This window comes from Clarias gariepinus, chromosome 1, assembly GCF_024256425.1.
Source record: "Clarias gariepinus isolate MV-2021 ecotype Netherlands chromosome 1, CGAR_prim_01v2, whole genome shotgun sequence".
Classification (NCBI taxonomy): domain Eukaryota; kingdom Metazoa; phylum Chordata; class Actinopteri; order Siluriformes; family Clariidae; genus Clarias; species Clarias gariepinus.
Window position 1 is genome coordinate 13,601,257 of NC_071100.1, and position 26,439 is coordinate 13,627,695.

General features: G+C 43.7%; 1 protein-coding gene across 1 annotated transcript; it reads left to right on the plus strand.

Annotated features, from left to right (window-relative positions):
- The first annotated feature begins 1,188 nt into the window (after positions 1-1,188).
- Positions 1,189-4,778, plus strand: LOC128528282 (lactose-binding lectin l-2-like). The gene is made up of 5 exons (XM_053501065.1): positions 1,189-1,316; positions 3,845-3,927; positions 4,163-4,297; positions 4,397-4,505; positions 4,602-4,778. The coding sequence occupies exons 1-5, from the start codon at positions 1,256-1,258 to the stop codon at positions 4,667-4,669; spliced, it is 456 nt and encodes a 151-aa protein (XP_053357040.1). The 5' UTR covers positions 1,189-1,255; the 3' UTR covers positions 4,670-4,778.
- Positions 4,779-26,439: the final 21,661 nt, after the last annotated feature.

Sequence of the window (26,439 nt, forward strand, 5' to 3'; positions counted from 1 at the left end):
TTAGTGAGAACCCTGGCAGCTGCATTTTGGACTAACTGAAGCTTGTTTATTGAGGATGCAGGACAACCACCTAGTAATGCATTACAATAGTCCAGTCTGGAGGTCATGAATGCATGAACTAGCTTTTCTGTATCAGATACGGATAAGATGCTCCTAAGTTTGGCAATATTTCTAAGATGGAAAAAGGCTGTTTTTGTGATATTGGAAATATGATTTTCAAAGGACAAGTTACTGTCTAATATTACACCCAGGTCTTTCACTGTTGAGCTGGTAGTAACAGTACATCCTTCTAAACGCAGGCTGAATTGTGAAAGCTGTTGTGTGCTGGTTTTTGGGCAGATGAGTTATATCTCTGTCTTTTCTGAGTTTAGTAAAAGAAAGTTATTGGTCATCCAATCTTTTATGTCCTGGACACACTCAGTTAATCTAGACAACTTAGGTATTTCGTCTGGTTGTTGTTAACCTGGGCCGCAACCGATCCGGTATGGAAATGATATTTGTGATTTGCATCATTGATTTGGCAAACGTTTTATGTCGGATGCCCTTCCTGACACAACCCTCTGCATTTATCCAAATTTGGGACTGGCCCAAGAAGACACTGGACCCCCCGTGGTTGCATTATGTCTTTAAATGTAACATTTTTAAAAATAATAACATTAAACAGATGCAAACAGAGATAGGCTATATAACAGTTAATTATTCAAATAAAATTGTTTGCTAGTGAACTTGATCGTCTGTCTAAACAAGATTTAACCAACGTTTTTTTATTGAATGACACGAAATACCACTGATTTATTTTGGCCGCTGTCATTTTGCCGCGGCAGTAAGCACAACAGTAATGACTATATATATAACATTGGTAGATGAGCATTGGTGCAACTCTTTTGCAGTCATGTAATATACAACAACAATGACATTAAACATGTAAAATGATTTACAAGTCCAAACATTTCCAAATCAAATTTTATCATATCTTTGTCCATTCATCATCAAGATAAATATTTTTCTTCAAGGTATAATATTTATTAAATTCAATGTCTGGTTGAGTATGATAATGGATTAAAAAAAACTGTATATTTCTTCAGAAGGAGGAAGTGTCTCTTAGAATGATTATATAAGCATCGCTACTTTCCTGAGTGTGTTACATGAAGCAAGAAGAGACTCCTGACTACATATAAAAGGAATTTTGTTAAGATATTACATAAGGGTTTTACTTCATTAACTGAAGTTCTGCTTTTCTTGCAGTGTGTGAACTATGGCTCGTCAGACTGAAGTGGTGTTGCTTTTTCTTCTCATCACGGCAGCAACAGCCTACGGTAACATGCTTCTCTATTAATCAGGATACACTACACAATTATTCAGGTGATTGGATAGTTATAAAACAGCTTTATTTGTACAGGTGTATTGTTGCTTGTTAACAAAATATCTTATTTTCTGTCACTGAAAATAAGACTTCATATCCTGTGATTACAGACAAACTGCTGTGATCTCGTAATGTGTTTTAAATATCTAAATTTGCCATCTGTACATAAAAACTGTAGAAAAAATAAATAAATGTAAAAAAATATATATACAAAATAATCAGTTATAGTAATTTCAGGTTAGGTTAAATTTAAGGTTTGATGATCATCAGTAGAATATTTATTCTGACCACAATTACTAATGCTTCTCTGTCTTTTTTCTGCTTATTATAAGGTGTGAGGAGAAATTCATATATTGATTCCACATGATAGTGGATAGTGTATTAAAGGTGCAGTAGTCATGTGTTTGTACAACATGATGTTAAATAAAATAAACACACAAAAACCAACAATGGTTTAAGTAGTACTGGTCTTAACAAAAGTTTATAAAGTCAATAAATATCTACTGGCATAAGAATTTGTCAACTCCATTCAGCTGTTTTTTTTTCATATTGTAGCGTTTTTACGCCGAGAAGAATGCTGGAGAGACGAGTGAGCTTATTTGCTGCCCAATGCAATGGCTGGGAGTACTTTATTTAGCACACAGCATGTAAGGCATGAGCAGCACCTTCACTCAGGAGCCTACATCCAATTCACCACTAGCTTGAACTGGAGCACATTTCACACGTCACACACCCCTCACACAAACAGGGCCGAAGCCACCAACCCAAACACCTTTCCCCAACATGGTGAACACACACCGACATCCCCGCAAGGCATGCTGGTCGTCAGCCGCCGCCCCGCCCACGCCACACTGCCCCCACCCGAGCTGTGACCGTCCCTGGTCACCATGATGAACTCCGTTTCGGAGGCGTGGAGGCGGTCGGCGCTGGCGGTGGGAACGCCGGCGTCCTTTGGCAGGTGAGGGGTGAACGCGAATGTAGTCCTGAGGCGGTCCGGCCTCCAGAGTTCGATGGTTCCCCGGCGTGCGGCTGTGGAGGCGCAGGACGGTCCCGGTGGGGCAAAACTCGTGCCCGCCCTGCCAACCGCACCCGGTAGATGACATCGGAGAGCCGAGCTGGCTGTGAGTGTCCACGCCCATTCGCCCCTTCTGCCTGGCGATGAGCGGTTCACAGTTCCACAACCCGTGGGAAACAGTGGAGCCGGTGTCCACGAGCGCCCGCAGTAAGACGCCGTCCGGCACACAGTCGATGTAAAGCCCCGCGGGGCTCCCCAACCGTCCACCCGGCGCTAGGTTAGCGGCTGCTGGTGTACGCTGTCCCTCAGGCCTGAGAATGTTAAAGCGGTAGTCCGGCTGTCCCTCAGGCCTGAGAACGTTGTAGCGGTAGTCCGGCGGTCCCTGGCCTCGGCGTCGTCGCGGAATCTCGGAAGCGGTGTCGAGGCCTAGCCGCGACGGGTAGCCCTGTCCCCGGCTAGGTTCACCTACCAAGCGCCACTGAGCTGCGGGCGGTCGCTCGGCTTTTTCGCCGTGATGTGCCGCCATTATGGGCTCAGCGCGCTCGACCTCGCGCAGCGCCTCCTTACGGTCACCCGCGCCGTCGCCTCGCCGCGAAACGTCGGAGAGCTGCTCGTTGCCTAGCCGCGACGGGTAGCCCTGTCCCCGGCTAGGTTCACGAACCGAACGCCACTGAGCTGCGGGCGGTCGCTCGGCTCTTCCGCCGCGATGTGCCGCCAATATGGGCTCAGCGCGCTCGGCCTCGCGCAGCGGCAGTTCGCTTTGCCGGCTAACAGCGCACGGAGCTGTATTTTGCTCCGGCGCTTGCGCAATGCCAGCCTCCGCCCCGAGATCCAGCGCCGGGATTTTCTGCTTCCCGCTCCGTGTTGGTTGACGTGGTGTGCTCGCGCTAGCTCCGCCGGAAAAACGCTTCTTCAGCGCGAGTAGTCGCTCCGCTACTCGGCGGCCCGCTTGGATTTTTAGAAGGTCCTCCTTTGTGCGCTCGAACCCGTTATTCTCCATCCCACTTCTGACACCAATGTAGCGTTTTTACGCCGAGAAGAATGCTGAAGAGACGAGTGAGCTTATTTGCTACCCAATGCAATGGCTGGGAGTACTTTATTAAGCACACAGCATGTAAGGCATGAGCAGCACCTTCACTCAGGAGCCTACATCCAATTCACCACTAGCTTGAACTGGAGCACATTTCACACGTCACACACCCCTCACACAAACAGGGCCGAAGCCACCAACCCAAACACCTTCCCCCAACATGGTGAACACACACCGACATCCCCGCAAGGCATGCTGGTCGTCAGCCGCCGCCCCGCCCACACCACAATATATTTTATTAACAAATAGGACTTTTTTTAACAGCTTGACTTGTGACCTCAATGTAATAATTCATTATCACATCATATTAAAACATTAAGAATATTTGCTCAGCAGCTCTATTTTAACAAGCTACTGACTTATGTTTTTGAAACAGGAAAATGTCCACATGGCTGGGTGGAATATGAGGGACGTTGCTTTTTCTATCAGGGCAGCAGGATCGGATGGGCTTCTGCTGAGGTTTAAATAAACTAAGTTGACCTGTATTTACTTTTAATTTCATAAAAATTTATTAAAAATTAATTTTTTTTACAGATTAGATTTCTGTCAGTAACTCATGTGAAAAGTAAAATCTGTAAAATTTTTATTATCTTTAAAGCTTGCTAGCATTATTTTTTATGACAGTTTTACTCGAGCTAGCACAGACTCCACAATTCTACATAAAATAAGTTTTTATTTTTTTTTCTTTCTCTAGAAACGCTGTCTGGATCTTGGTGCACACTTAGTCTCAATACACAGCTACAATGAATACCAGCTGGTTAAGTCCCTTATTCATGCTCATGACCCCCAGGAGAATCCAACATGGATTGGGCTCAGTGGCTGTCAGGAGGTTAGAAGGGAATCATATCTGCACATTACATGATTTTAAATTATTTTATGAAATCAAAAATTGAACCCTATGATTTATAGTGTTCTTCTTTGTTTTCAGAAATTCAACTGGTTATGGTCTGATGGCTCCAGATTGACTTTCACCAAGTGGAATCCAAATGAACCAAATTTTTCTAAAAAAGAATGCTGTGTGCATATGAACGATGGAGGTAAGCATATAATCTATGATTTTATGGCTAATTTTGGTAATTTGTGTTTCATTCAGGTTCATTATAAATATAAATATTTTCCTTCTGTGTCTTCAGGTGCAAAGAATTGGAATGATATCCCATGCCATTACAGCTATCCCTTTGTTTGTGCAAGGAGAATTTAACTGAAATGCTCTCAGACACACCAACTTTAATGTATTTTTTTGCAAAGAATTTTCTTTGTCACTAATCAATGAACATTTTTAAAAAAATAAATTGTGTGTCAATTTGTCATAATCACAGCAATAAAAATACCTTTTTGCAAGTGAATTATTTTTTTATGTTTTTTTTTTTATTTGTAACGTTTGTCATTTGTAAGTACGGTCTTAAAAAATACAATTAATAAATACATAAATATATGCATAAATAAATACTTATGTATATTACATGTATTGTTCATGCTCTGTCAGTTGCAAAAAAAAGGGTTTTGCCATCTTGGACAGAAAGAAAAAGTTGCCATGGCTTACAATCACTAATAGAAAACTAATGACCTGTTCTGGAACTGGAAATCTTGGGCTTGTATTCTAAGCAATAAAGCTTTCCAAAAAAAAAAAAAAAAAAATCTAACTAAAGCAATGAAATTATTTTTCCATATTTTTGCTTGAAATAAAATGTTTTTCTCTCCACAAATGATTTCTGGTAACAGATGGCCCCATTAGTTTCAGATTTTGAGCAGTAAAGGTGAATATCATTAACAACAACCTGACAAACAATAATGGGCTACTGTAGATTTTAGGCAATGTCTCTCTCTCTCTCTCTCTCTCTCTCTCTCTTTCTTAGGGAGATGATACATTTGCATTTATTAACTTGTTTCTGCATTTGTTTATTATTATTATTATTATTATTATTATTATTATTTACTTTAGTGTGGCATGGTGGTATAGTACAGTAGTTAGCACTGTGGATTCACAGGTCCAGCATCAAGGATTTTCATTTTCTGCTTCAGGTCTTTGTGTGGAGTTTTCATGTTTTTCCTGTGCTTAGTGGGTTTCCTTCCACTTAATTGGTGTTGCCAAATTGCCAATTAATTGGCACTTTGTTCAGGGTTGACCATGCCCTAAGTCCTAAGTCTCCTGGTATAGGCTGAAAATGAATGAATGTGGTCGCGAGTTCATGTGTGAAAAGCTTCCAGAACCAACCACTCTTTCACTATTTGAGTCGTGGGTCCATATTTCCTAAGCGTCCAATGTCACTGTAAACACTGGGATAACTTTTGCTCCATTCCTTTAGGTAATCCAAACAAGTAGTAAATATTATTTACTATTTTATTTTTAATAACACATACATTACATATTTTTTTGTTATTATAAATACCTTGCTATATATAATGTTATTTATAATAACAAATACATGCTATATACTATGCTAAGTATCTTACTGATGATGGCGCCGCGGATGGTTGCCTCAGTGTGGAGCTCTCCAGTTGTCTTACTGTTTTTGTTAGTTTGTCCTGTTTTTTTTTTTTCAAATGTGATCAGATATACCAGGGATGAACTGCAACACCTGAATGACCATAACATTTTATTTGGGGAAAAAACTAGAGAAAGTGGGAACACATATTGTAAAAAAAAAAAAAAAGAAAGAAAGAAATTTATATTAAACATTTTCCATCCCAGCCTAGTTTAGCCAGATCTACATTATATGGTATATTTATTTTCTAAGAATCTCGTATTAAACACAGTTCTGTACAAGTTTTGACCACAGTTGAAATAATTTATTAGAAAAGGTCAAAGAAATTGACATATACAGTCTATTTTTAAGACTTGTTTGGATTAATGTCCATTGGTTTAGTGAACAAATCATTGCATAGGGTTCTAAGAAAAACAGGATGTTTATGACAAATGCCCTTAATAATCTGAGCAAACAAAGAAGCAGAAGTTGCAAAAGTGCAGTGCCCACACCCATGTATTTTAATCCAATAAATATAATTTAGCATCTTACTCATTATTTTCTCAGCATGAGCTGGTTAAAGGGGTCATACAGGCCTACATGCACTTTTTTAAGCTGTTTGGACTGAACTGTGTGTTAGGAGAGTGTGTACACAACCACTCTACGATGATAAAGAGCCGCCCAGTGATTTTCTTTTCATTTATTACAATAACATGCCCCTTCTAAAATCAGGCCAATCGCAAATGCCTGTCACTGTGACGCCACACCACAAGAGGCTGCTCCTATACTAGTTGATTGACACTGGTGTTTTAGCAAAGACCCGCCCCGAGTGAGAAGAAGCTGTCGGCCATTGTTTTTCGCCGCTGGAGCAAAATGCCGCCTAAGCGAGTGTGGTGTACAGTTGTTGGGTGTAATAGCAAACACAGCAGTCGTCATTCACTACCGACATCTGAGGGCTGAGGACGCAGTGGCTGAATTTAGTTTTTGAAGCTAACGTCCCCATCGATCTACCTAAATGCGTTCATGTTTGCGCTAATCATTTTTCACCAGACTGCTTTATAAACGCGGGTCAATATAAAGCAGGTTTCGCTAAGAAGCTGCTCCTAAATATGGATCTGTACTAACGCTTCGTGTTCCTGCTTCATCTTCACCAGGCTCAGTGAGTAATTTTTTTTTCTATGAATTTTTGCAGATCGCCTTTTCTAATAATCACGATGAATGCGGAGTGTAAGTTAACTTATACTCTCATAGAACATGGTTATGGCTTCTTCTCTATGTACGTCCGTCTCTATATAGGCAGGGGTAGCTCAGTGGTTAAGGCATTGGACTACGGTTCGGAAGATCCCAGGTTCAAACCCCACAACCACCAAGTTGCCACTGTTGGGCCCTTGAGCAAGGCCCTTAACCCTCAACTGCTCAGATGTGTAATGAGATAAAAATGTAAGTCGCTCTGGATAAGAGCGTCTGCCAAATGACTAAATGTATATAATCCCTAATCGCCCGTTTATAATAAACAATGCATTAAGGTGATTGTCTAGTTGCAAACTGTGTACGTAGTCAGAAAACTATATTATGCTTACCTTTGTTACGTTAGATGGTTTATAACGATGTCTGTCGAAGATTAAGAAGTCATGTAAACACATCAGTATCTCTCTCAGTAAGCTTCTCAGCTTATGTTGTTGTTGCTCGCGGCAGCGTAACAGCCCGTTAATTCATGCCCATGCAGTGATGAGAAAGACAAATCGAGTCGATGCATGTCCATTCTTTTAATTTCTGCGTTGTCAGGCGATATTACAAACTTCCGCGTAGGTTCCGTACTTAAATCAAACCAAAAACAGGCTCAGGCTATATTCCAGCGTTTTCCAGTTTGGACTGCATTACCCACAAAGCACTGCATTGTGGGCAATGCTTTGTGGGTAATGCAGTCCAAAGCATTGCCCACACTGGACTACACTCCCGTGGGTATACCCCACGTGTGTTGTGAAGACACGCCCCACAGAACTGGGGGGGCAGGCTCAGCAGAGATCATAAGCATTTAAAGGAACATGCACTGAAACAGGTTGCTGAGAACAGAGCTAGTTTTTACCAGTTAAAAGTAGTGTTTTTTTTACACAACCATTGAGAATTTTTAATTAAATATATTACAAACTTTTCATTAGGACCCTAAAGATCATATCTTTATAACATTTAATCATAACATTTAATGAAAAATGTTTCTGGATGACCCCTTTAATACACTACTCAGATAGCTATTTTACTGGTTACAAAGCTATGTGTACAGTAACTGATCAAACGTGATTATTTGTTTTTGGTGGTGCAGTAGAAATTTTTAATTTTGTACAGCAAAATTAAATTGCACCTATCACAGAAAATATTGATGGTGTCTGAAATATAGGGTGTCCTAAGATCCTTTATAAGTGGGGGGAAAGTCAAATACAAAGGCATTATTAATATCACATCAGCTATTGTTTTATATAGAAACTAAGATTATCTACAACTACTCTACATTTGCCCCACTGAAAAAAAAGTGGTAATTGAACTTTACTCTTAATGTAGATAGCTTAATTTATAAATGTAAAGTTTCATGCAATTTAAGTTTATTCAAATTGCATTTTTTTATTGCAATGTTTGAAAATCAACAAGTTATGTCTAATAAATGTGTTTGTTTATATCCTGGATTCTTCAGTATGGCTTACAAAACATTCCACTCACTACATAGTGTATCTGTTTGTATTTTGTGTGTGTGTGTGTGTGTGTGTGTGTGTGTGTGTGTGTGTGTGTGTGTGTGTGTGTGTGTGTGTGTGTGTATGTGTGCGTGTGCGTGTGTGTGTGTGTGTGTAAAGGGCTATGGCACAGAGGTCAAATAATATGATGCCTTCTCTCATGTCTTCATGCATGAAATGTGCAGCCAACTTCAAGCCTCCACATTAGTCATCCAAAAACAAGTCATTTCTGTTTTTTGCAGTACAGGTACCATACAGTATGCATAGTTCTACAGTATATCTACAATAACAGATGACAGTTTTTGACTCTTTCTATGGCATAATACTTTAACCAGCAAAACTCCTTCAGGTTTTTTTGGTGGTTTATCCCACACTAGTAAATAGTTCAAGAAAACTTGTCACAAAGCACAAATTTCGTATAAATGATTAATTAATTGATTGATTTTTACATTGCTTGACTGTGACCATACCTAACTTTGCTTTTGCTCTGTCCTCTTCTCCCTCTTCTCCTCTCTCTCCCTTTCCCTCTACCTGTCTCTCTGTCAAGCTATACATGTCACTCCTGAGCTGCCAGTGATCCAGACCCCTCTGCCCTCTGGAGCTGTCTGACTTGTTCTGGTGTCCTGCTTCGGGTTGGAGATCTCGTCGGAGAGATGCCTCGTGTGGTCAAATTCAAATTAAAATTTTATTTGTCACATACACAGTCATACACAGTGTCTACCTGGAATGCGTGTGTGGTTACTGGGGACGGTTCCACTTTTCCACGAACATGGTCCTGTCCTTGGCTGATGCAGACAGCTGTTCTCTAAGGACTTGTGACTTCAGCTGTTCGATAGTTCAGGACTGGAGTTTCCTACAGTCTACCTGAGCCTCTTCTGTTATACTGAACTTCTAGTCACTCACAGTATGATGCAGATCAATCCCTGCTATCCATTATCACCCAAATAAGGATGGGTTCTCTGTTGAGTCTGCTTCCTCTCAAGGTTTCTTCCTATTGCCATCTTAGTGAGTTTTTTCACGCCAATGTCACTGTCGCCCTTGGCTTACTTATCAGGGACAATTTTATCATTTTGATTCATTCAAAATAATAAGATTTTTAATCCGTTTTTGAATCCGTTTTCACACTGCGAGCTCAGGCTGATCATATAGGAATCCAAGCATTTAATGGTTTTGTGGTGGGCCTTACAGCAGCTTGCAAAGAAGCATTCCCAGTGAAAATAGATATGACTAAGATAGCAATGTGCAAACAACAACCAGGAAAGATCATGTCACATTATCTCACCAGCCTCACTGAGATACATGACGCACAAAGCGGACTGGAAAGGTCCTCATACATGTCCGCAGGAGACATTTTCCCTTATGAAGCACACCCGAGGAACAGTTTCATGAATGGAATACAGGAGGATATCTTTCTAAAGTGTGAAACCAAGGAGAAAAAATCTAATTAACATTTTTGCTTTCTAGTTGTTGTCCTATCAGTCTCCTGGGGTGTGATATAATAAACAAATTGGGACTGAGTTTGATTAGCACCCCAGTAGGACTAAAAGTAGTGGAGCAAGATGACATAACACCAGGCCATTAACGTATGTTTATGAGGGGACATGGGCTCAATCTATACTCATGAAAATGACACATGATCGCATTAACACTACTAACACAAGCTTAATGTCTAAACATGATTTGCATTGCACACATTCATTTCTAGAGAACTGATAAAAAGCATGAGAGTAAATAGTTTAGAGATCTGCAAAATCCAGACATGCTGTTGTTTCAACATCTATACTGGGACAAGCATAGATGCCCTGTATCCATAGACCACTCTAAAATAAGTGTAAGAACTGGGGTGCCAAACCCATTTACCATAGAAAGGTCACTGAAAGAATGTATTTAATTTGCCAGTACTAATCTGACCACTAGGTGTCAGTAGTGTTACACTCACAGGGATTGTGTAAAAAAGAGAGAGAGTGTGTGAATGATTGGGTTCTTGTTGGAACACCTTGCTGAAAACCCTAATGAGTTCAATGAACTTAATACATTGATAAACTCATTCCCTCAGTTGAATTGAGTAATGGATTTTCCAAAACTTGTATATTACTTAAACTGTTAAGTTCATCTAACTTGGCATTATATAAAGTGCACTTAAACTATTACGTTTACTTACTTACATATTTAAGTTAACTTAACTTCAAAATTAAACTTACTCACACACTACGGGCAATTTTGAAACACCAATTAACCTAACCTACATTGTCTTTGGACAGAGACTTGGTATAGCAAAACAATAAACACATACAAGGTCAGCCTGAACTGGTTAGTTGACGTTAAGAGAGCTGTAAAGATAATTCCAGTGTCAACACTGAATCATTAGAGAGTGAATTGGAGCTTCTCACAGACAGAGATAAGTGACCCAAGGCTAAAGATAGTGCCAGAGAGCCTCTGGGCAAAGGGAAAACATAATGTGGGACTCTTAAGTGATTTTGAACTGGTGAAAATCTGATTCAGATTATAGGTCACAGATACAGTACCCACTGAAACCTTTGGCAATAGAGGGTATCACTACTATGTTTAATTCTTTATTAAAGGCTGGAGTGATAATTCCATGTGAATACTGTACACACCAGTTAGTACACAAATCTTTCCAGTGAAAAAAGCAAAAATTCCAGGTTAGCCTGAAAACTGGACATTTGTGCAGGATCCTCAAGCAGGAAATGATGCAATAATACCAAGAGCTCCTAATGTTTCAAATCCATACACCATTCTATCACAAATCCCACCAGGGAGCCATTGTTTCTCTGTTGTAAATTTAGCCAATGCATTTTTCAGCATTCCCGTTCACCCTGACAGCCAGTGCTGGTTTGCATTTTTATTTAAGGGGAAATCATGTACTTTTACAAGATTATGTCAGGGATACTCAGAGTTAACAACAATTTAGAATGAAGCGTTAAAGAAAAGCTTGGAGTCGCTCACCCTGTCTCCAGGGTCAAGTCTCCTACTTTATGTCGATGATTGCTTGATAGTGGCACCATCTAGAGACTAATGTGAGAAGGACACCATAGCCTTACTTCGTCATCTAGCAAAAGAAGTAATCTAAATGACAGTTTGTACAACAGCAGATAAAATTCTTGGGGCATCTGGTATCAGAACAAGGTAAAACTTTCAGATAAAGCAAAGTAAAAACAGTTCAAGAAATTGCAAAACCAAAGACCAAAAAGCAACTTATGTCATTTTTGTGCATGTGTGTTTTATATTACAGAACGTTCATTCCTAACGATGCACTCCTCAAGGTGCCCTTAAGTGAGATAGCTCATGGGAAGGGCCTACAGGCCCACAGTGCACTTAGTTGGACTCAAGCGGCAGAAAAGGCACTCAATAATTTAAAATTGGCTCTATAAACCACAATGACGCTGGGGATCCTCAATCCAAATATTTTTTTTTTGTACAGACAAGATATGAAAAGCGAGGCTGACATGTCATGTGCTATTGCAAGAACATGGAAGTAAACTTAGGTCTGTGGCCTATTTTTTAGCAAAACTAGATACTGTAGCAGCAGGATTGCCAATGTGTTTAAAAGCCATTGCAGTAGCTGCAAAAGCTGTAACAGCCTCTAGATATATAGCAGGGTACAGTGATTTGACTTTATTGGTCCCAGAAGAATTTCACTACTTCTCCTGAACAAAAGATGGCACACAAGTCAACAGCATGATGGTAGAGGTACAGTACAACACAACTGTACTGGAAATGCCCAATATTAGAGTAAAGAGATTTACTGTGATTACCCTGCCACTCTTCTTCACACAGAAGGTGATGGTGAAACACATGATTGCGTAGCTGTGATTATTGAAATGTGTATCCCAAGACCTGATTTACAAGAAGTTCCTTCGTAGAATCCAGAAATGGAATTGTTTGTAGATGGATCAGCATTCAGGAACAAACAAACAGGTCAGAACTCATGGTAACTGCACATGGTATATTAAAATCAGAGCCACTTTCTAAACATTTCTCTGCAGAAGCAGCAGAGCTCACACTAGAGCTAACACCCAGTAAAGGAAAAAAATATTTTTTGGTATTAGAAAAAAAAGGACACAATTTGTGAACCAGGCTCTCCACAAGGTTGGAGAACGTCTGAGAATAGATTTAAAACATCATAGTGCATACTACCCAGATAGTGGGAGTGCAGTAGAGAGAGAAAATGCCACATTAAAGACAAACTGGCAAAATGTTGTGATGAAACAGTAATATCGGGGACCAAAGCACTTCCTATAGTACATGAAAACTACTGTAGAGTAAAGGGGAGAGCAAACCTACTGTAAGCCCCTTTAAGATTTTTTTTGGCAGACCACCCAGTACTGGAATTGGATAAAAACCCATCGGTAGAAATTTAACAGGTCAGTGTGAAGATAAGATATTAAAACATTATAATTATTGTGCAAAACTCTCTGTTGTTTTATCCCAAGTATGGGCCCAAGTGAACATGGCCTTGCAGGGAAACCTGCATGACCTGAAACCAGGGGACTCGGTTTTGGTAAAGGACTGGTGACTGCGACCTTTCCAGGTGACACAGACAGCAGTTAGGGTAGTGGAAAGAGAAACATGTATATACATTAGCCACGGTAAGTGTGCCCCAGAACCTGAGAATCTGATAGAAGAGCACATAGAGGTCAACAAGGGTGAGCAGTGAAGTGCTAGTAACCTCTTCTGTAAACCCCAACAGACCCTCATCTGCATGCATAAAATGAGTGACTAGTTTACTAGCGCAAGCTAATGCTGCTACTGATTAAAAAAAAATGATTACTGTTTTTTCCAGCTTACCTGTTACCTGTATTTAAATCCATATCATTTTTTCTGTCTTTGTGCCTCACTTATGTTAAAATTTGCAAAAATGGTGCTAGCAAATTCAATTTAAAAAATTTCAATTAAATAAAATTTTATTTAAGTAAGTATCTCATGTGGATGGTGAATGATGCTAAAAATGATTGAATCAATGAAATAATGGATAAAGTGTACAAACGAGGTTTTGTTTAAAAAAAATATAGCCTATGCAAGATTGTTCATTATGGATTTGTACTTGTACAGTTTATTTTACAACACTAAAAAATGCTGGGTTGTTTTTTTTACCCAAGCACTGAGTTGCCTCTGTTGGGTCATTTTTCTGGGTTATTCACAGAGAGTTGGGTAGTTCCCTTTCAAAGGCTACACTCGATGCTGCGTGAAAACGCTATGGGAACATCTTGTCATGTTGCCGGTTGTGAAGCATGTGTGTACCAAACAAGCCAAAGTTTTGGCTTTTATTACCTCGGTCAGGTGACGTCATCTGATAGGACGCACATGCAGGTTATAAATAGGAGTAAACCGGAAATATTCCTCAGATTCTTGTCTTCACCTAGTTGTGAGCGTGTGTGTCTAACCAGAAGAATAAGTGTTTAACTCACCGATAATGAGTTTAAACGATGTCCCTCCGTGTGTATAATCCATATCGGAGGGCGATCTCTACACTTTACTGCTTCGATTAAGTGCTACGGGCGCGCCTCGCATTCCGAGCCGCCGCGCATTCCTGGGGCTTAAACTCGTGCATCCGGCAGAGCAGTGAGAGACGAATTTAAAACTCCTTTCTTTTGCGTTCTCATCGGATCGGGAAATCCCTCTGTCCGCTCGCAAGCGCGCGCTGCGCTTCTTGTGAATGGGCAAGGATAAACATCCTCTCTTGCTTACGCAGAGATGGTAATAGGCTCTAAGCACTTAAAAATAAATAATAGAAAAACATAGATGGCAGGTTCTGTCAGGTGGACGGGGGGCAAAGCATCAACGACGCTCTCTCCCCTTTTCTTAGCAATCTCCATTTGAGTTAACCCTTTCATGGAGTAAGCTGTATTTATCCCGTGTTTTCTTGCCATCAACTTATTTATTTATTTAAATATAATTGAGGTAGAAACGCGGAGTTATATGATGACACCCAGATAGAAGAGACGCTTCCAAGCTATCTCTCTTCTGGGACATCATCCTTCCTGAAAAGCTATTACTTCCTTTCAAGCTGTGTAGACTTTTTATCTTCCCTGGAGGGAAAAGCTTTTCAGGCAGCAGGTCAGGTTGGCGCATTGCACACCATGGCGGTTTTGCACGCCTACCAGGCTGACCTGCTGAGAGACTTGAGTACTGGCGGGGCTCTGCAAAGTAAGGCGTATTGGACTTACGCCGGGCCACAGACTTGTCTCTTCGTGCAACAAAGCAGACTGCTCATGCTATCGGCCGTTTTATGGCTGCTATGGTCTCCGCGGAGAGCCATTTGTGGTTGAATCTCAGGGGCATTAAGGAGAAGGATCGTGTATTCCTCCTCAATGCCCCATCTCGCCTCCCGGCCTACTTGGTGATGTCGTTAACTCGGTCGCCACTAGGTTCATGAGGCGAAGTTATATACAGTAACAAGCCTTCGGGAAATTCCTTCCCCGCCTTGCTCAAGAGTCGGAACTGTCGGCCACCCATTCTCGACCGGGTCTGACTGTTGCGAGGCGTGAAACACACAAGGAAAGTGTTTTTGAGCTGGGCACCCCCTCGACAAGATTCGGGTGCGTCACGCAATCCGCCTCAAAAGAGGTCAGACTGGCATATTGTCTTCACAAAGAAGCCCTGAGGTTCATGTGCCCAGGACTGTGGGGGGTGGCCCCCCAATGGGGAGAGGCATGCAGAATTCCTTTTTAAGAATGAAGTGTTCTCCCTGGCACCCCCAGGAGGTTGGTGTTCTTGCTCCGCCACCACTGGTGTTTCGGGCAACTCCAGTCTCCAATAAAATGTTAGTTCTTCGGGTTTTTCCTGCAGTTTCAGAGAAACTGGCAGCGTGGAAGCTACTGCCAAGTATACTGTATCTCCTTGGGTACTAAGCACTGTACAGAGAAACTACAGGATTCAGTTCTCACATCACCCTCCGTGTTTCAATGGCATGGTCTTCACTTCCATAAAACCGGAAAGTGCGCAATAGGAACAGGGGGCTGCGTCCAATTTTTTGGATTTTGCGGGCTTTACTGCTATCTAAAAATGAATCAATAGAAATATTGCGACAACACAGGAGGTTCCTAAGGTTCGCTTTCGGGGGCGAAGCTTACCAGTATCGGGTCCTTCCATTTGGTCTAGCTTTTTCACCCGCACATACACAAAATACATAGATGTAGTTCTGGCTCTTACGACTCCAGAGCATCCGTATTGAATTACATGACTGGCTGGCCCAGTCTCAGTAGCTAGTGCTTCGACATCAGCATGTCGTTCTAGCTAATCTTTGTTTCCTAGGATTAAGATCCAATGCCATGAAAGCATGCTCTTTCCTGTTTAGAGGACAACATTTTTGGGTGTCACATGGAATTTGAGCGTAAGCGGGCACAGCTGTCTCCCGCTCGTGTCGAATTCATTCTCAACACCGTCAACGAAATCAAGCTAGACCAGAAAGTGACCATCACTTTCAGAGATCTTAGCTCTCATGGCAGCTGTATCCACGGTGACGCCTTTGGACCTTCTGCACATGAGAGCATTTCAGTAGTGGCTAAGAACCAGGGGATTTTACTCTAGGGCCAATCCCCAATAAGGGCTATGCGCCAGGTGCTTCGTACCCTTTCTATGTGGTTCAGACCCCGGTTTCTGACTCTGGGTCCCACTCCAAGTTGCTCTTGTCGTTGCAGATGCTAATGACAGACGTTTCCCTCATGGGCTGGGGTGCGGTCTTAGATGACCGTCCAGCCCAAGGGAGCTGGAGAGGCCATCTTTTTGCGCGGCACATCAATTGCCTCAAAATCATGGTTCTATTTCAGGCCCTAAAGCACTTCCTCCAGCAGTTGAGACTACCATGTCCTAGTGCGGGTGGACAACATTATGGCAGTCTCATATATTAATGGCCAGGGCAGACTGTGCTCGCGCCGCTAAATAGCTAGCGCACCAGGTTCCTCTCCCTCAGAGCGATTTACATTCTGGGAAAATTTCATGTGGGGAGGTGGACCTCTTTGCCTCGCAAGATCAGCAAATGTCCCCTTTACTACTCTCTGACTTCCAGCCCCTGTGTCTGGACGCCTTGGCGGTCCCTGAACAGGACCAACTAAGTCAAGCTGGTCTTCCAGCCAGCGTAATTAAGACTATTCTAAGTGCTAGGGCTGCCTCCCCTCAAATAGAATGTATTTGAAAGTTGGTGCATGACGAAGCAGGTAGACCCAGTCCACTGCCGAATTGTTTCAGTGCTGGAGTTTCTAAAGGAAAAATTTGTCCTCTGGCTTGTGCCCCTTGTTGAACCACTACAGTCAGCGCCTCAGGTTTCTGACCCTTAAGATTGTTTTTCTAAATGATGTTACCTTTCTAAGAGAATCGGAGATCCCTATTGTTTTTGAAGCCTTCTGTCCTCCGCCTTTACAGCTTCGGAGCAGGAGAGACTTCAATCACTGTGTCCAGTACGTGCTCTTCAGATTTACGTCCACCGCATCAGCCAGTGGCAGAGCAGCTTTTTTTTTAGGGCCGCAAGCTGCGTGAGAGATGCTACTGCCCTCTCCTATGAGGCGCGTGGGCTCACTTCGCCTCTAGGAATCAGGGCTCATTCAACCAGGGGAATCGCCTCATCTATTGCACTAGCAAGAGGTATTCCCTTGCAGCAAGTATGTGACGCGGAAGGTTGGTCCTCTCCGCACACATTTGCCAACATGCATACTATGGTTTTGAAGCCTTCTGTCCTCCGCCTTTACAGCTTCGGAGCAGGAGAGACTTCACTTACTGTGTCCAGTACGTGCTCTTCAGATTTACGTCCACCGCATTAGCCAGTGGCGTAAGTCAGAGCAGCTTTTACATGTTTTGAAGCACCAAGCTGCGTGAGAGATGCTATTGCCCTCTCCTATGAGGCGCGTGGGTTCACGTCGCCTCTAGGAATCAGGGTTCATTCAACCAGGGGAATCACCTCATCAATTGCTCTAGCAAGAGGTATTCCCTTGCAGCAAGTCTGTGATGTGGAGGGTTGGTCCTCTCCGCACACATTTGCCAATATGCATCCTATTGTTTTGAAGCCTTCTGTCCCCAGCCTTTACAGCTTCGGACCAGAAGAGACTTCACTTACTGTGTCCAGTACGTGCTCTTCAGATTTACGTCCACCGCATTAGCCAGTGACGTAAGTCAGAGCAGCTTTTAAATGTTTTGAAGCCGCAAGCTGCGTGAGAGATGTTATTGCCCTCTTCTATGAGGCGCGTGGGCTCACTTCGCCTCTAGGAATCAGGGTTCATTCAACCAGGGGAATCGCCTCATCAATTGCACTAGCAAGAGGTATTCCCTTGCAGCAAGTCTGTGACGCGGAGGGTTGGTTCTCTCGGCACACATTTTCCAATATGCATCCTATTGTTTTGAAGCCTTCTGTCCTCGCCTTTACAGCTTCGGAGCAGGAAAGACTTCACTTACTTTGTCCAGTACGTGTTCCCTTTCAAAAGCTACACTCGATGCTGCGCGAAAGCGCTATGGGAAACGATTCCTCGTGACCGGTTGTGAAGCACGTGTGTGTCAAACACGCCAAATATTTTGGCATCTATAACCTCAGGCAGGTGACGTCAACCGATGAGGTGCACCTGGAGGTTATAAATAGGCATGAACCGGAAACACCCTCAGATCATTTTCTCTTCAGGATCCATGTTGTGTGTGTGCGTGTGTGCAAGCATTTGAACAGAAAGCGAAAATAGAAGTGTCTTACTACTCACCAGAAAGATGGCCGAGTAAGACACGAGTCCGTCCCTCCGTGTAGAAGAATATCTCACTGAGGGCGATCTTCGCGTTTCTGTCTGAGTGTTTGGGGGAGGAGCACGCTATCTCGGGCTTCAGGGAGCAGGTAAGTATTGCGATTTTCTCCCTATTAAAGTCCCGCGCGCTCGGGTTCGCCGTCTTAAAGTGAAACCGCGACCCGCAGCGCATTTCTGGCGTGCAATCTGGCCGAGGTGCGCGAGACAGGATTTTCCTTTTCTCTCGCTCTCTCGCCGGATTATGAGTCTTTTACCTTCAACTTCTCCAGCGCGCTTCGGCGCTTCTGGTAAAGGGGGAAAAAAAAAAAAAAAAAAAAAGCCTTTCTCTCTCGCTCCCGCGGAGATGGAAACTATCACTCCAGACCGCTCCTCTAGTGATGAGCCGGTGTGTTAGTTTGTGTTAGAGGTGGTAACGTGCGGTCCGACGCGTACACCTCGATTCGCGGTAAAAATAAAAATAAATAAATTAAATAAATCCCCCAAACGCTCACGGTCAGCCGACAGGTGTCTGTCGGGTGGCCGGAGGAGGAGGGGCCTCAGTGATGGCCCCTCCCCTCCTGGCGACCTCCATGAGTTAACTCTTTCATGGAATAAGCCATATTTATCCTGTGTTTTTGTGCTATTGACATTTGGTTTGTTCCAATGTCATGGATGAAAGCGCGGTCCTTTATGATGATGTCCCAGATCAGAGAGACGCTCACGGGCTATCTCTCCCCTGGGAGCTCATCCTCTTGGGAAAAATCCACACTCCCTACCAAGCGTGTAGACTAACATCTTCGTTGGTGGGAGAAGATTTTTCAGGCAGCGGGTCAGCCTGGTGCAGCCCTGCACACGATGGCTTTGCAGGCAGACCAGACTGACCTACTGAGAGCTGCACCTTTTAGAGCGGCTGGCAGCGGGGAACCTACTGCCAGCTATGTCTCTTTAGGTACGAAGCTATGAAGAGGACCAGCATCCTTAGGAGGCCGTGGTTCAATCTCCGCCACCATTGGTGTTTCGGAGAGCAGCGGTCTCCAGTGACACACCCATCTAGCCGAGGTGGTAAAGTTCGTGCACCTTTAGAGAGGCTGGCAGCGGGGAACCTACTGCCAGCTATGTCTCTTTAAGCACGAGGCACTATAAAAGACCACCACTCTCAGGAGACCGGTGTTCAATTCCCGCCGCCACTGGTGTTTCGGGAGACAGCGGTTTCCAACAAAGTGTTAGGTGCTCGGTTCCCTCCTGTCGTGTTTTCAGGACACCAAACACCTAACAGCCACCACCATCACCACCACTCCTCTGCCTAGCTGAGCAAAAAGCTACCGCCCCTTTGGAGAAGCTGGCAGCGTGAAAGCTACTGCCAAGCATGTCTCCTGGACTACAGGATTCAGCCATTGTGTTTCTACGGCGTGGGTTTCCACCTCCGTGAAACCACAGTGAGCACCTCTGTTAATTCAAATCACAGGCTGGCTGGCAAAGGGGGCCATAGCACATGTTCCCCTCCCAGACGAAGCCATCCGGCGCCAACACGTCGCCCTAGCTCACCTATCTTTCTCTTCAGGGCAGAGTTCTAACGCCCAAAAGCGTTCTCCTTCCTGCACGAGATATGAGCTTGAGTGTCATGCGGAATCCGAGCGCAAGGCCGGCACAGCTGTTTCCTGCGTGCGCCGAATTCCATACAGCACTCCAAAAGAGTATAAGCTAGGCCAGGTGGTAACATTACTGCTCCCAGAGTGGTTTCAGTGGTGGCTCAGTGCCGGGGGATTTCATCCAAGGGCCAATCCCCAGAGGCAACAAGGGTTACGCGCCGGGAGCTTCGTACCCTTTTTATGTGGTTCAGACCCTCGTCCTTGACTCTGGGTCCCACTCTAGGTCCGTCCTGTTGTCGCAAGTTGCTAACGGCAGACGTTTTTCCCTTAGGGGCCGGAGTGCGGCCTTAGATGGCCACCCAGCCCAAGGGATCTGGAGAGGTCATCTGCTCGTGTTGCACATCATTTGCCCCGAAACGATGACTCTATTTCTGGCCCTGAAATACTCCCTCCAGCAGTCAGGAGGTTAACATGTCCTAGCGTGGAAAACTACACTAGGACATGGCAAAACATGCAGACCCAGTCCACTGCCGAACTGCTTCAGTGCTGGAGCTTCTGCAAGAAAATTGACCTCAGGCTTTTGCCCTAGTGCACTCAGAACATACGTAGCCGCTCCTCGCCTACGTCCTGACTGATGGGGCTGGTGGAAAGCACCCCTTAGTTGCAGGCTTATTCACGGGCCTCATCAGCCTTCTTATTGTGCTTAGGCTTTGCCATTGGCTAGCTAGAGCTATTCTGCATCCTCACCCAGCTATCTTCTGCAGTTGTCTTCGAAGCTTCTGTTCTCCGCCGTTACAGCTACGGGGCAGTAAGACTTCATTAACTGCGTCTAGTTCATGCTCATTAGGATTTACAGTACACCACCGCACTAGCCAGTGGCGTAAATCAGAGCAGATTTCATATGTCTTGGGGCCGCAGCCGGAGGGCAGCCGCCATTAGACGAGTTGGGTTAAAGATGCTAGCACTCTAGCCTAGGAGTACAGGAGAAATTCTGTCCCTCGGGACCTTTTACACTCCAGCCCAACTCTCTTCCACAGTCGAAGCCTTCTGTCCTCCGCCGCTAGCTCCGGAGCAGTTAAGACTTCAGTCGCTGTGTCCAGCTCATGCTCTTCAATTTACAGCGCACCTCTGCATTAAGCCAGGGCCGTAAATTAGAGCAGGGTTTCATACGTCTTGGGGGCGCGGCCGAAGGGCAGCCGCCATTAGACGAGTTGGGTTGGAAATGCTAGTGCCCTAGCCTAGGAGGACAGGACAAATTCTGTCCTTCAGGATCTTTTACATTCCAGGACATAAAACATGTAGACCCAGTCCACTGCCAAACTGTTACAGTGCTGGAAGTTTCTGCAAAAAAAAAAAAAAAAAGCTGTTCTGCATTTTTACCCAACTATCTCCCACAGTTGAAGCCTTCGGTCCTCCGCCGTTAGCTCCGGAGCAGTAAGTCTTCATTCGCTGTGTCCAGCTCATGCTCTTCAATTTACAGCGCACCTCTGCATTAAGCCAGGGCCGTAAATTAGAGCAGGGTCTCATATGTCGTGGGGCCGCGGCCCAAGGGCCGCCGCCATTAGACGAGTTGGGTTAAAGATGCTAGTGCTCTAGCCTATGAGTCGCGTGGCATACTTCGCCTCTAGTGCTTAGGGCCGTTCGACCAGGAAGCTTGCCTTTGTCTATTGCTCCGGCAAGAGGGGCTTCCAAAGATGGCATGCGGCAGGCTGCCTTTCCGCAAGACATCGGTCAGGCGTAATGGTTTGATGCCATGCTTACGGGGTCTAGGACTCCTTGGGGGTACTGTGCGCACACGACACAACCCTGGGGGTCCAGACACTTGCAGTGCGGCGGAGTGGGTATTCTCGTTCCCATAGCGCTTTCGCGCAGCATCGAGTGTAGCTTTTGAAAAGGAAAGTCTCGGGTTACTTTGCTGTAACCCTGTTCCCTGAAAAAGCGGGAACGAGATGCTGCGCTACAATGCCGCACTGCATGCGTGACTGGACATCCTTCAGACAAAATTGACCTGAGGGTGTTTCCGGTTCATGCCTATTTATAACCTCCAGGTGCACCTCATCGGTTGACGTCACCTGCCTGAGGTTATAGATGCCAAAATATTTGGCGTGTTTGACACACACGTGCTTCACAACCGGTCACGAGGAATCGTTTCCCATAGCGCTTTCGCGCAGCATCTCGTTCCCGCTTTTTCAGGGAACAGGGTTACAGCAAAGTAACCCGAGACGCTCTTCAGATTTACGTCCACCGCATTAGCTAGTGGCGTAAGTCAGAGCAGCTTTTACATGGTCTGGGGCCGCAACGGGGGGTGGCCCCCACTACACTGGGCTATTGCCCCCTCCTATGAGGCGCGTGGGCTCACTTCGCCTCTAGGAATCAGGGCTCATTCAGGGGGATCGCCTCATCCATTGCACTAGCAAGAGGTATTCCCCTGCAGCAAGTGTGTGACATGGAGGGTTGTCCTCTTCGCACACATTTATTACATTTATAGTCTGGATGTTCATGCTACTCCGGGCCCACGGGTCCTCGAGTCAGCTACCCTGACCCTCTCAGCTTTGTGCGCACACGCTACACAACCTTGGAGTCCAGACACTTGCAGTGCGGCGGCGTTGGTACTCTCATTCCCATAGCGTTTTCACGCAGCATCGAGTGTAGCCTTTGAAAGGAAACGTCTCGGGTTACTTTGCTGTAACCCTGTTCCCTGAAAAGGCGGGAACGAGATGCTGCGTCCAAATGCCGCACTGCCTATGTGACCGGACGTCCGTTCAGACAAATCAATCTGAGGAATATTTCCGGTTCACTCCTATTTATAACCTGCAGGTGCGTCCTATCAGATGACGTCACCTGACCGAGGTTATAAAAGCCAAAAATTTGGCGTGTTTGGTACACACATGCTTCACAACCGGCAACATGACAAGATGTTCCCATAGCGTTTTCACGCAGCATCTCGTTCCCGCCTTTTCAGGGAACAGGGTTACAGCAAAGTAACCCGAGACGTTTTTGTGTAACCCAGCTGCTGGGTTGAAGTTTGCTTGGCTCCTCCCCCAAAGTTCACCGGTGGATTCAGCGGCTGTCAGTCAGAGCTTTGTGTCTCTCTTGAGCTCCCACACCTCTGATGATGGTTCATCCTCCTCGGGCATTTAATGGAAAATGACGTTAAATACAAGGTCTTTATACACATGTTCACTCACCTAAGTCACATATGACTGAAAATTATTACTATATATAAGATTTATTACTGTTACCGTGTTAAGGTTACACTCAAACTTTCAGGCTGGTCTGAGGTAAGATAATTTAGCTGACAATAGCTGCTATAGTTAGCCAAAGAACCCCACCTGTGTGTGAAAGAAAGGGGATTTATCTTTCTCTGTAAAATGTTTGCAGGGTGACGAAACTGTAACTGTAGTATTAGCATGGCGCTAGCATTTAGTTAGGTTGCTAGCGTTAGCAACCACATTAACATTAGAACTTTATTAATCTCATTGTTTGAGACAATAAAATGCTGGGGTGTTACAGTTATAAGAAAAACCTTGTGGTGCAGCTTGGACACATCCTCAGTGATGAACCCAGGGTCACAGGGTGTTTCGGGTCTTAGATCATCAGACACCCTCACCTGAGCGACCCAGCCGGGGATGATCAGACCCCAACTTGTGTCCAAGCAGCGGACTAAGCCATACGTCGCCCCTTTTTATCCAGAGCCACCTAGAGGCTTTCTCCGCTGCCTCACAGATGTTTCTGGTGGCTTTTCTTTCTTGAGCACCACTGATTCCAAGCAGCCTGAGTGATCGGTGCAGGCTCTGTCCTGGGAATCCTCTGCAGCCAACCTTAATTGGCTCACAGCGGGCCCTCCACCCCTTCCGCCTGCAGTCCTCCACCAGTTCCAGATACTTCGCCTTTTTCCGCTCAAAAGCTTCCTCAATCCGGTCTTCCCAGGGGACTGTGAGTTCCATTAGCACCACTTGCTTTGTACTCTCTGATGTTAAAACCATGTTTGGCCTAAGTGTTGTGCTGGTAATTTGGTCTGGAAACTTCAGTTGCCTCCCCAGATCCACTTTCAGCTGCCAGTCCCCTGCTGTGGATAGCAGACCAGCTGAGACCTTTGGCTGTGACTGAGTCTTCTCCCCAGCCCTGACAAAAACAATATTTGGCCTTACTAGGGGCTGGTGCTTACTTTGCTGGATTCCAGCATCGATGGTATCAGCTACTGCCTTCAGCACCTGGTCGTGGCGCCATCGGTACCTCCCCTCTCCCAGTGCTTTCGGGCAGCAGCTCAAGATGTGCTCCAGCGACCCTCTTGCAAGGCACAGAGGACAAGATGGTGCTTCCACTAGCCTCCAGCAATGCAGATTAGCTGGGCTCCGTAGGACGTCATACACTGACTGGATCAGAAACTTGAGTCTTGCTGGCTCTGACCTCCAAAGTTCTGACCAGGTGATTTTCCGAGTACAAAACACTGACCCTCTCACAAATATACACACCTGCTAACCCTCCCATTTTTCACTAGCTAGTAATTTACTCCGCGGTCAAAAGTCGCCCGCATTTCTCCCGAGTTATAACAATATTTTACACCTTTCCCCCTTTGGCAAGTAGTATGCAAATATGACTGCTGCATGTAAGCTAACCAGGTAGCCCTCTTTAACCAAAGTTGCTTGTGACTCAGACTTAATTAACTATCAGTCAGCTGTACAGACTGTTTGGTAGTAGCTGTCTCCATGTTTTTGTTTCAGTTTACCTATACCCTAGCTTTGTCATTTTTTTATTTAGTATAAATCCTATTACACATTAAATTGATAGTCTTATTTAGTTTAATCTTTGTTATTCAACAATTTTTTTAGGTTGGCACCAACATGGTGGAATACCTTCAGCAGGCTGAAGTGTCAAGGCCATACTCCTACTGTACATCCTGACGTTGGGAAATAATGACCAGCGCTGCTCTCAGGCATTCGTCATTCTGGTGGGACAGGCTCTGGAGCAATGCACACTACTTGGGGCGGTTGATGTGTGCTTCAAGGCATTTTATATTTTTATATACTCCAAAGTAGTGTGCTCCTGTATAGGACTTGTTGTAATGTTGCTATGAAATAGCAAGGCCTACTTGAAAGGTCATAGACAGTGTTTGTATGTTAAAACAGGACCAGGGCTGGATAGTTTTGTTCTGCAGAAAAGATATCTAATGTCACAAAGAGATCCTGCTCTGTAGAAGCTGCCTCAGCCTATTTGTGTTATTACTCCATTCTGCCCTTGTGAGTAATAGTATAGTAATGATGTCGCTGTTGATTATCTGTTTTTGTGCTTTTAAAAAATAAACGTTTTTTTCTATGAACATTTAATAGGATGTTGTTTATTGCATATATGTATGGTTTGCAAAACTTTTAAGTTTTTTTTAGTAATAAACCAGTATATCAAAGTAATTTAACTGTTTAATAGACATAAGTATTTTTTTTTTTACAGATTCACTGTAAAACATGAAAATAAGAATAACCTATTTGTGTGGTATAATTAACCCAACATTCCAGTTAAAATAAACCAACATCTGGATAGAACATTTAACCAATTTATGTGGTAGAATTACCCCAGCATTATAGTTAAATATGACCCAGTGTTTGGGTTGAATATTTAACCCATTTTGCTGGGTTAAAAAAATAACCCATTTTGCTGGGTTAAATTAACCCAGCATTTAGTTAGTACAATAGTTACCCAGCAGCTGGGTTAAAAACAACCCAGATTGGGTTGTTTTTAACCCAGCATTTTTTAGGGTGTAGTTAAATCTTCTTACGTATTTCTTTTTATTAATATTTATTCCTTATATATAGTTTTTATTTTATTTTTAAGGTCACAAGGTCGTACAAGCATTTCACTGCATATTGTACTGTGCATGACTGTGTATGTGACAAATAAAATTTGAATTTGTATTTAAATTTAAAACACATAGAGAATAAAAAATATATATTCTTGCTTATGAGAATCAACAGAATTAAGCATGGCTTTCCCTTTCCAGATGTCACAATGACAGCTAAGAGTAAAACTAATCATGAGGTTCATCAAGTACAATATGTCAGAATACACAGCAGGGAACTGCATAGTGTATGATTTATTATTTAAAAGATTGTTTTTATTATTATTTTTTTTAACTGTAAATATATTGATAAATAAGGTTTATTAACTGTTACAGCCAATAATGAACTCTCTGCTGTTAATTTTTTCAGAGAAATGACTGGTTTTTGTCTGATGGTAATGCATTTACTTTCAACAAGTTGATTATTACTGAATCAAACTTTATACACAGGGCATGCTGTGTGTACTTTGATGATAATTCATTTCTTATTGCTATTAAGCTGTACAATTCCTTTAATTTAGATCTCATTGGCAGATTAAATTAGACTTTTTTTATTCTGTGTCTGCAGGCAAGAAGGCCTGGAGTAATGATTTTTGTACATTGAGACATCAGTTTGTGATTTTATCTTTACCTAATATTTAACCA